Genomic DNA, 11,559 nt, shown 5'->3' with positions numbered 1-11,559 from the left:
TCATTAGCTATTTCAGGCAGACTTCTTGCTCAGTGAACCTGTTCCCCCACAGCAAATAACACTTTCACTCAAGGTTTATTTGGGGGCTCAGTGTTTAAAACTACTTGTTCATACAGAGGACCAGGGCTTGGTTCCCAACACTCACATTCCAGAAGCCTCTTCTAGCATTGGATGCACGTGGTACATATACAGACAAGCCGGCACACATACATATGAAATAAAACAAATTTTTAAAATGTAATTCATAAAATATTCATTAATTTAAATTTTCTGTATAGGAGTGTTTTGTCTGTTTTGTCTATGCACCACATGTGTGCCTGGTGCTTAAGGAGGCTAGAGGAGGGTGCCAGGTGCACCGGAACTGGAGTCACAAATGGTTCGGACTTTCAACATGGGTGCCGAGAATTGAACCTGGGTCCTCTGAAAGAGCAGCAAATGCTCTTGTACCCCGAGCCATCTCTCCAGCCTCTTTAAAATATTTTTTTAATTGTATGTGTATGAGTGCTTTGCTTTCATGTATATATGTCCACTATGTGTGTGCCTGGTGCCTGTGAAGGTCAGAAAAGGTATCTGATTCCCTGAAACTGGAGTAACAGGCAAAATTGTGAGCCATCATGTGACTGCTGAGAACCAAACATGGGTCTTCTGAAAAAATATTGCTAGGTACCAATGCTCATTCATCCCTCTCAGGGAGTGTTTGGTCCCTGGCTTTGCTGTAGTAAATGTCCTAGTTTCTGCTACATGTCATCAATAGGAGGACACCAGTGGGAGGCACTTGCAGGTCAATCACTGGCTCGCAGGGCACATCTCTTGGCCATTTTGAAGATGGTAGATGCCCTTCAAGGAGGCTGGGAGAGCTGAAGGATTGGGGCCAGAGGCTACAAGCCCTGTTTTCAAATGACATCTGGCTCGAACAAGACTTTGCTGTGTGCTGGGCTTAGCTCACTCAACCATTGGCTCTATGAAGGCCAGCTGTGTGTGGACACCTTTCTGTGCCAGACAGCCACAGGTGCTCAAATGTGACAGCCTCTTTCTTCTCTGTGAATGCCCTCTTAGGAATGAACTTCCTCCCTGCAGCAGATACCCTCTCCTTCCATAACTTCTGAGGTGTCTAGCTTGTCTTCCAGGAAACCAGCTTGTGATCTTGGGACTCCTTCTACCCTCTGCCCATTAGCAGCAACCTTGAGAAGCTCCTTTGAGTCATAACTCCCCCTTCTAAACATCCATTAGTCACTCATCTCAAAGCATTAGTTGAGCACCTACTCCAAGCCTGGGATGTCCAGAGTGAAGTGCCAGTGGTCCCTGCCCTCGGCAAGCATCCTGTGGAGGGATGCTTACACAGTCCTAGAAAGTTCCTCAACCTGCTCAGCCTTACTGAACACTGACTGCTCACCAGACATTCACGGACACAGGGACAGAAAATAAGGCAGGTGCTGTCCTTCGATCTAGACACAAAAAGAATGGTTTAAGCAAGTCACCATAAATCAGGCCTGTGATATGGCAGGCAGGCAGGACAGGGAGGAGTGAGAGAGAATGTCTCTGCATTAGTCTCAAGAAAATCTCTTAACTAGAATCTAAGTGAGTGGATTCTGACTGCCTCAGGGTTCTCTGGACAGAGGAACAGCAGGAGCCAGAACACAGACACTTACCCCAAGTCTAGCTCCCTGTAGCAGGGACCACTCTTGCATCCAGGGTTGAGTGCAGGTGTTTGGGCCAGCATTGGCAGATGCATCATGCAACCCAGCTCTCAAAAGCCAAGCAGCTCTGTGGTCTTGGATCAGAAAGCAAGCCTCCAAGAAGTTAGAGCAAATGCCAGACCACAGCCAACCAAACTGAACTTCAACCTACTCATAAACCTTGGCCTCTGTCCAACCCTTGTCTCTTTTCCATCTACACAGCACGCCCAAGGACCAGCAGCCTAACTTGGACCAGAAACCTGCTATCCACTGAGGGGGCCGTGGACTATTGACTACCTCTGGGTTTCCAAGGATGTGGCTAGCTTCTACTCCCGTAGTGGTACTTGTCTGTCCCCCAGAACAGCACCAGATGGCCCAGGATCCAGATATCTCCAGGATATCAGTTTCGAAGATGAGGGAGAATAAGAAAGATAGGTGGTACTCTAGGATCATGTAAGCCTCAGGCCTTGACTTTCAGTCATGAAACTACAGAGGCTGCTGAAACAGGCATCCTCATTCAACTCATGTGGCATCCAAGTCTGGCTCTCAGCAGGGTCCCCACAGGGCAAGGTGAAAACCAAGAACTCTGGTTCAAAAGGCAAGAAAGGTTTCCTCCTCCTGCCCTCACCAGCTCCCTCTAGACCTGTCATGATGGCTTTTTATTGGATTTTTGTTTGTTTGGTTGGGTTGACTGATTTGATATTTAATGTTAAGCTCTCTTAGGTAGAATGGTGCTAATCCTCAGTCACCCAAGCCACCCTGCCACATCCATTTGTGGACCTTGAGTACACTGTGCCCACACCTAGGCTCTTGCTGGCACAAGGGTGGAAGAGGTCTTTGCTTTAAGAACTGATTCTGGGGTAGATGAAGGCTGGGCTGGGCTGACTCCCCAAGCCCTGCTCAGGCCCAATCATCTCAGTAGGTGGCACTTACAAAACAGTCTCAAAGACTGTCTAGAAAGTAACTACAGCAACATTCTAGGTAAGAATCACCTGAAATGAAAGGTGCCTGTGCAGGTCCTGGGAACCACAAGGATTCCGAGGCCCTGTTGGAGATACACAAAGCTGGCATCATAGGAATCAAATCAGGGAGCCAGGTGGGGTTGGCAAGGGTCAGCACGGTAAGGCAGGAAAGAGAGTGAGCAGGGCTAACCACGGGGAGGGGCTTAGGGCCTGGCTGGGACAAAGAATGTGTTAAAATGCATGTGGTAGCTGGAGGAGTGCTGAGCACTGCTGAAGCTGCAGTGAGAACCTGACCAGACATGCAACCGACAAGCCTCCCCAAGGAATGAGAGTGAGCTGTCCAGGGAGTGGGAAGGCTGCAGGAGACTCTCTGACTATGGGTGTGGCCCTCCACGGTGCCCAGCAACCCTTCAATCTGGTAACTGCTTGCTGGTGTCAATGCTGGAAGTCCTCATCAGTCCTAAGCTTGTGCTTTTGAGTAAACAAGATGCCTTTCCCTCACTTCACTGGGTTGTGAGTAAAGAGGCTCTCCATGGCCATCTTTAACAAGAAGTGATGCTATCCCAGAGAGGGAAGAGTGTGCAAACGATGGCATTATCTGAACATATGAATCAAGCTAAGCTGGAGGCAGTCCACCCTGAACTTTGATCATGTAAGTTAATGGATTTCATTTGTGTCACAATTATGACAATGTGCAATATACAATCGTAACCCAATCAGGGCTCCATGGGAGAAGATCTGCCCTGATACCCACCCCATTTCTCCAGCACACACTGGCTGGTTTCTGGGTTTCCATACTCCCTCATGTTCTCGCAGTTCCCAGACACTGCCACATATTCCTCCTGCCCTGACCGTCCCCGAAGTCCCTAAGCTATCTTCCGGGGGTTTGGCCCTTTGTTGTTCTTGTCTCCTCAGAACCAAATGACACTGGGGACTCATCCATCTCACAGCCTTTCTGAAAGGTTTGGTCCATCGTTGTATGGCTAATTCCCATGACTCTTCCAGGGCCTGGTCTCTGACCCCGTGCTGTCATTCCCATCATAGCCAGTAGGGTGTGCTCTGAATCAGGTGTTAATGACCTTGGGCTCACTCCTCAACTCTTGGAGCTTGGTGTTCAGCCCATGGGCAGTGGGTGAGTGGTGAACTGGGCTGTTCTGTCCCACAGCATAACCACTGACCTTGTGCAGCTATTGAGTACTTGAACTGAAGGGCTGTATCTTCCATTTTATTTCATTTTAACAAAATAAAATGTCCACACTTTGCTAGGGTCCAGAGCATGGGGCACTCAAAGAAAGTCCAAGTCCCTGGGAAAAGTTGGTGACCTGCATGTGTAGTTGGCTCACAGATGGATGAGCTGAAAGTTCTAGTGAGCCTGGTTATCCGCTGTCCCCTCCAGCAACTCTGAATTGAATTGGAGGAAATAGTGTCAAGCTTGTCCCTTGCAGGCTATAGTTCCCACTTCCTTCTTTGCAGCCCTTCTTGGGGCCCAGGAGCTCCCTGATCCAGCCTTTCCTGAAGCTGAACCTAACTTTACCCTGGATTCCTCCTTTTCTGGAGTCTGGGTCCAGAAGCACACAGGCTGAAGGGTTGACCTGTGAGACATTTGGACTCCTCTGGACTTTGGGAATAGAAGACCGTTGTCATTTCAGCTAGCCCATGATGCTTAGATGTTCCTTGGCTGGACATCTCAAGGTCTCTGGGCTCCAAGAAATACCCCTGGAGTGCCCAGGGGAGTGACCTTTAGGAGAAAGTTTAACTTTAACACATTACCCCTTGCCAACACGAAACTGGGCACTGACACTCATGCTCCACCCTGTTTGGGATCTGCTCTGGAGAGCTCAGGGTAGGACAAAGGATCTATAAAACCACACAGAAAGGAAATTCCCTCAGTCTGTAGAGGGGGGTAGTGGCATTGGACTTTCTCTGTCTTCCTTGCCTCTCTCTCACCTCTTCCCTTACCACATCCAGGAACCCTCAGGCCTCACCCTAGGCTTCGAACACACAGAGGATAACACCAACAGTTCCCACACTCCCACGCTGGGCCTTGTCTGACCCAAAGTCACATCATGGTTATTCTTTGAGCTACAGGGCCTTGTTAATTACAACTGGTCACCACCTAGGTACTCTGTGTTAGCAAGTGATTCAGCATGCAGTGTGAGCTCATGACAGGGATGTAGGCATCAGACAAGGCATTGTAGAGACTAGTGCTGTTTCTATGAAGTATGAGCATGAAAGCAACTGGCACAGCCCCCTGAATGCTTTGTTCCCAGTCCCTTCAGCACCTACCATGCTATCGCTGGTCTCTCTCATGGTCCTTGTGCACTGCTGAACTCCCCATTCTGTGCTCACAGGTAAAGGATGATCCTGTCTGACAGGAGGGTTCTCAAACCTCCTAACAGGAAAGAGGGACTGGCTCAGATGCTTTAGACAAGGACAACAAAAATGTTTGTAGTCATAACTGGGAGAGACTGTCCCTTGTCATAAACCCCCAGGCACAGGTGGAAGACCCAGAGTCTAATGCTCAGACCTACAGGGACCCAACCTGGGCCTGCACAGAGAAGATGCTTGGTGCAGCTGCCCCTATTCTCCTATAGCAGCCCCTATGGCCTCAATCCAGGGGAACCAAGTCCAGTAAGGGGCCTGGAGAAGGAGGCTCTAAGTTCAAAAGCTGTGATTCTTCCCTTCTGCTTGCAAGTGGAAAAAGGCAGAGATTGTGATATCTTGGACGTATCCCAGAAGGTTCTATTGCCGCAGATGGAAATATAGTCAGTACTTGGGTCTATTTCAAAGGACAGTGAGGGGTTCTGTGAAGCATGGTTTTCCCAGAGCATTTTAAAGCCAGGTAACACTAGCCCCTTGGCCTTCTTCTCTGTCCTTTCAAGGGGTCCTGAGGTATGTTTTACCAACCTGTAGCCTCTCTGGAGTTATGACCTCCCCCTCTTTGTTCCATTTTTCTATGGCTGGTTAGTGGAGCCAAGTCCCTCTGATCGTGCAAATGGGAATGTCTGGCCTGGGACAAACACACTCCAAACCTTGAGCTCTTCTCAGATGAGGGCCAGGCATGTTCCACCTTGATTTAACTCTAGACTATCCAGACAAAAAAAACAACCTGAGACCAGACAGGTAGACTAACTCTGACTCAGGGATGAGCCAAGTAGGGATCTCCTAAGTACTAGGGTCAAGATAAGCAGGTGACCTGGTCATCCTTAGACATCAGCACAGGCTTGGTATGACAGGAATGGTGGTTGGGGTTGCATACTGCCCTGGACAACCTAGCTTTCTACCTTGCAGGACCCTGTCTGGGTCTATCTCTACCTGGATAGAACTGGACCCAGAGTGGCTGGAAGCCCCCTGCTCTATTTTGTCAGTGTTCGTGACCTGCTTATTAAGGCTTAAGGGATGCCATTGGAGGGGTCCCCAAGCTTTGTCCCTCCCCCTATTGAGAGCACTTTCTGCCCTGTGGAGTACTGCCTTTGTTATGCGCCTGCCAGGAGATCCCATGACACACTGCAGAGAGCACGTGGCTGCCACTCTGGCCTCTTTCAGAAAGTGGCACATCCCTGGACACCAGCACATCTGAATATCTAGTGGTTTATGCCTGCAGTTAGAAGCAGGAGCCACCAAGCTTCTAGAAAGGCTAGAGACAGGAGCTGAAGGTAAGTCACCAGGCACATTCCAGGGCCGGTGATGTTCTCTCCTTCAGACTCTCTCAGAGTTGCTGTCCTTTCTGTGGGTCCTAAAGGTAGGGACAGGGACTTGTTCTGTGGCCCAGAGCTAAGCCATAGGGAAGACAGCAATGGCCCCACACAGGAGCAGGGTGGACCCCGCTGTCCCCATAACCACGTCCTGGGCCAGGACTGCCTGGATGGGCAGATCTTGGGCCAATTGCGCCCAGGGTCAGAAGAAGAAGACTCCTTTGAGCCTGCCTTCCCTGAGATGGATTCAGAGGACCTCCGCCTAGCTTCCTTCTACAACTGGCCGTCCACTGCGGGGATCCAGCCTGAGCCATTGGCTGCCGCAGGCTTCTTCCACACAGGTAAACCTTGGGGTCTTTTTGCTGTGGTCTGGATGCTATTTAGCACTCTTCCAGGCTAAAGGCTCTGTCCATTCCTGCCCTGAGGGAGGTGCTGATGAAAGGTTGTCTTGTTATCCCTGCCTGGCTAGGGCTTGGGGTCTACCCCACTCAAAGTCACTATGAGATCCTAAACTTGTGCCAGCCTTGTTCTGAGGGCTCCTCAGGAGGTGGGGTCTGCTGGCTGGGTGGTTTCACTCGGCTCAGACGGTTCTGAGGCTTTCTCAGGGATCCCTACCGCCATCAGCGCCTTTCAGGCTTGGAAAAGAGGTGATTAGTCCCTTTGGTTCTAGGACCCAGAGAGACAAAAAAAAAAAAAAAAAAAAAAAAAAAAGCACCCTGTGAAGTCGGTGGTCAGCTTAAGCATTCTGATTCATGCCCATCTTGTAAATAATCCTCCATGCTTCCCGAGTGCCAGGCTAGTACAGTGACCAACCCCAGGCATCCTTGGAGTACTAGTTCCAGTTACAAACCTAGAGCACTCCTTTAGCTTGGACCTTTCCTTACTCATGGTTCAGGTTCTGGCTGTATCTCTTCCTGGCTGAGAAAAAAAAAAAAAAAAGAGTCAGTGAGACCCACCACGTGGCGTTGTGGGTATGAGCACAGCCAGAGAAATTGTCACCAGTGGGACTAGAAGGAGAGGAATCAGCCATTTTCCTTGTATTGGCCAGTCAAGATTCCAAACTGATTTAAGACAACTGGAGACTGGTTATGAAGGGTCAGTGGCTGGGGCAGTTAGAGCCTCCTTGAAAATGAGTCTCCTGGAGGCCAACAGATGTTAGGGGGATTTGTGGACCAGGGGTGTCTGCTGTGTGGGATATGCCTGCAAGCAATCCTGTTTGTAACTTCTGCATGAGGTCATGAAAGGCACATCTTCCCATGGTTTGGAGAGGGGCAGAGGGTAGAGGCAAGAGAGGCCTGAGCCACTGAAACTAAGCCTGACTATAAACTGCTATGGGGGGGGGGGGGTCACCTCCTTATCCCGTCACTAGGAATCTTTCTTGCAGGCCCTAAAACTCCCAGGCTACAGATGCTTCAAGCTTTTGTCTCTACCCAACCCACATGCTCTGAGAACAACACAAATGCTAGCTCAGCCTTTCCAGAATATTCTCGGGCCCTCCTGATACACGGCCCGGGCATTGTCATTATTTGTCTTTGAGACAAGAGAGGTGCCCGTGTGCCTTGATCCCTTCTTGTTAAACTGCTGGCCTGCCCACCTGAGCTCTGGTGGTCACAGAGGGATACCCTGGGGTTGCCAGCTAGATTGGGCTACCAGCCATGTGTCTCTGCCATACCTAGGCCAGCAGGACAAGGTGAGATGTTTCTTCTGCTATGGGGGTCTACAGAGCTGGGAGCGTGGGGATGATCCCTGGACGGAGCATGCCCGATGGTTTCCCAGGTAAGGGCCCTGTGGACTTCTGGTTAATGAGAAAGGCCCCAACGAACCCTATCCAGCATCCCCCATCTCCCACAGATCTCTCTCTGGTGGAAGATAACCCCAATCTTCATGGAGCCCTCTCTAGGGCTGCTAGGGTAGGCATTCTCCTGTTGCTATCCTTTTATAGGTGCTCAGAGCCCATCTCCAGAATAGCTTTACCAGCAGGGACCCCTGGGGGATACAGCCCTGACTAACTGTCAAGGGAATAGTGGGTTCCATGGGAATCTCAAAGGCTCATAGGGCTTGAATGTGACAGGGGGCCTCTACGAGTTCAGTCCTGCCTCCTGAGCTCTCTTCTCCAGGTGTCAGTTCCTGCTACAGTCAAAAGGAAGGGATTTTGTGGAACGAATCCAGACATACGCCCCCTTGCTTGGATCCTGGGTAAGTCCATCCATCCTCAGGACTGAGGTGGGTTGGCAGTCTCTGCTTTGTTTACTTAAGGCATTGATGGCTCTCTAACAGGACCAATGGGAAGAACCAGAAGAGGCAGCCCCTGCCAGCCCCTCAGGTGAGCCTTCCACAGAGCCCCTGCTGTTTAGTTGGCATTGGCAACCTGCACGAGGGTAGGGCTGCTGTGTATCCCCACCTGCCAGTCAGCAAGGAGGGTGGGGACTGTGTCCACATGTTATGTGTCCAGAGCACAGTTAAGACCACTGCATCCTCTCGCTCTTAGTGAGAAGGCTGCTAAAGACACCAACCAAACTTGGGGTGTAGCTGTATGCTGGGCTGGTTCTGCTGGGCTCTAGCCACAGCTTCTGAAAGCCAACTGGGCTGCAACCAGAAGCCTGTTGAACAGAGCCACAGAGGATACAGCTTTCCAAATCCCTTCCTTGAGCCCTGTGGGTCAGGGATCTGAGTTCTTCCTGGACCCCTAAGGGGACTCCTGATTCCAGGGACCACATGACCAGCTTGCCAACATTTTGGCCACAGGCAAGTGGCTTTTCTCCCCAGTCCTCATTGTGACATGAGGCACATGATATGTGACATGACAGCACTAACGTATTTCAAAAGCACATGAGTCTGTTGGACACTTTGGTGCTTCACAGGGTTTTGTCTAGTGTCGTCCCCAGTGATGGTGGCACCTCTAGATAGAGGCTCTGAAAACACAGCATCCTTAGTGTAAGAGGGTTGGACCTTTACCTGTGCCTTCTGGGAACACAGATCTATGTGTGTATAGATGGAGCATGCCACAGACCACCAGTCTTTCTTTATAACCCTGAGACCTTGGGTTCTCCCTCTCTCTCTCTCTCTCTCTCTCTCTCTCTCTCTCTCTCTCTCCCTCTGCCTTAAAGACACTAGCGGAAACTGGCAATGGTTACCATGGACCCAAAGCCCAGGTGTGCCCAGCCACAAATGGTGGCTGTCTTGCTCCAGAAGGAGGAGGGTCACATGGCAAGAGCCAGAGATACTTCTACCCCTTTCTAGGCACTGCCTGGCTCCCCATGTCTCACTCCTCTGGATATCCATCACTCTTTGTTTCCTGACCTTTCCAAAGTGGCGTGTATATATAATCTATGACCATCTAACCTAAGGGGCTGGGCAGGCAGAGTACCCAAGTGGAAGTCGGGGTCCTTGGTGGCCTCAAGGAAGCCTCTGGCCTTGAGCTTATGAGCAGCTGAGTGCCATACAAAAGCCTCCACTCTCTAGTACAGAACTGGATCTTGGTGGCTGCTAGACCTTCTTTGGACTAGGCCTCCCTTCCCTCACAGAAGCTAAGCCTTCAACCCATTCCTATTAACTGTCTACAGCTCCTGCCCTTGGAGGCCCTGAGTTACTCACATCCAGAAGAGAGACCCAGCCTGAAGAAGCCAGTGAGCCAGGTATAGCCAGGACCCAAATGAGGTGGATGGGCCACGCTCTTTCACGGGAGGAAGTGTGAAAGAACATGAGGGATAAGAGGGTGGGCCTGTGTAACAAGCTTACCCCGCCCCCTGAGGAATCAGTCTCCTGGGCCCTGAGGGTGCTGGTGAATTCTTGAGTCCCCAGGAGCTGGGGATGTGCAGGAACAGCTGCGACAGCTGCGGGAGGAGCGGACGTGCAAGGTGTGCCTGGACCGGGCCGTATCTGTGGTCTTCGTGCCCTGCGGCCACTTGGTCTGTACTGAGTGTGCCCCCAACCTGCAGCTGTGCCCGATCTGCAGGGTGCCCATCTGTAGCTGTGTACGCACCTTCCTGTCCTAAAATCAGGTGAGGCCCAGGGTGTCCCCAGCATCCTTCCCGAAGCCTGGATGCAACCTGAGTGTCTTGCTTCCTAAGGCTAGCAGCAGCATTCTAGAGATGGCCAGGCCACACTCCTTCCTCCTTCCACCCGTCAGCTCCACTCACTATTTTGAATCCTTCATAGGTAGAGTCAGAGGAAAGAGGTCTAGGGGGACACCTCTCATTTAACTGGACATCAAGGTGTTTAAGTCAGGCTTTGGAGGCCAGCTTCAGAGACATGCAGGCTGGATTTGGGCTTGGTGCTCATGCAGTGGGTGGGTTGGCGGGGGGAACAACTTTTACATAAATGTGTTCTACCATGTCCTGGCTGAGAGACAGGAGCCATGGTCTTCTTGGGCTCTTTGAGGTCAGTGTGTCCCCAAGATGTGTCTGAGAATTCTCTGAACAAGGTGGTAGGTCAAGGAAGTCCCTGAAGCCAACGACTCCTGGCTCAGACAAGTCTGACGAGAAAGGAACTCATACATGCTTCCTCTTCTCCCTCCAGGCACTACACCGCAAGGTGGGCCCCCTGCCCACCTCAACCTGTTTCAGAGCGGACAGTGGGTCTCCTGAGGACATTCAGTGTCCACCACAGACATAGTACAGCCCGGAGAAAGAGTTTCTGGCTGGTGTGAGGGGTGATTCTGCTGTAGCTTTTTGGGTCTATTTGAAGATAATAAAGTAGAAGGCCTCACCTTCGTGCTCAGCTAGGCTTTATCCCAGGCACCCACTGCCATGTCTCTTAGTCCATGTTGGACAGGTCTCTGCTGCTTCTTACCCACAGAACAGCACCTGTCAGGGGTCCGGTCCCCTCTTCACAAGTTCTTTCCCACTTTGGAGAAAACACCCTTTCTGACCTTGCACTGTATTCTACACTTCCAGAATAGACTGGCCTCAGGTGCCTCTTGAAAATGCACTTCTAATTACTCACCAGCCTCGTGTATTTCCTAATTCGGTGGCTGTCCCCAGGGTCTTTCTTTCTGAATGGTGCTATCCACTTTCTACAAAGAAGACTCTATGTGGTAGCTCCAGGCTCCATGTTTCACCCATGGTTCTCTCCTTGTTTGAGAATGGCAGGGCTTCTGGTCCAGCTCCAGGGACTGCACTGCCTCAGCAGGGCCCAGGCCTTTGTCTGAATAAGACTTACAGTTGGGATACTGCAGTATTTATTCAAGGCCTCTTGGTGGCTTGTAGAGACTTACTGGTGGGACTG

At 50.8% G+C, this 11,559-nt stretch overlaps 1 protein-coding gene across 1 annotated transcript; it reads left to right on the top strand.

The window, feature by feature from the left end:
* Positions 1-6,325: 6,325 nt before the first annotated feature.
* Positions 6,326-10,911, top strand: Birc7 (baculoviral IAP repeat containing 7). The gene is made up of 7 exons (XM_055596297.1): positions 6,326-6,674; positions 8,010-8,109; positions 8,451-8,529; positions 8,611-8,656; positions 9,897-9,968; positions 10,135-10,334; positions 10,852-10,911. The coding sequence occupies exons 1-6, from the start codon at positions 6,326-6,328 to the stop codon at positions 10,326-10,328; spliced, it is 840 nt and encodes a 279-aa protein (XP_055452272.1). The 3' UTR covers positions 10,329-10,334; positions 10,852-10,911.
* The last annotated feature ends 648 nt before the right edge of the window (positions 10,912-11,559 follow it).

The sequence above is a fragment of the Psammomys obesus genome, unplaced genomic scaffold, assembly GCF_907164565.1.
Source record: "Psammomys obesus unplaced genomic scaffold, mPsaObe1.curated_primary_1811, whole genome shotgun sequence".
Lineage (NCBI taxonomy): Eukaryota > Metazoa > Chordata > Mammalia > Rodentia > Muridae > Psammomys > Psammomys obesus.
This window is presented reverse-complemented; position numbering and strand designations above follow the sequence as displayed.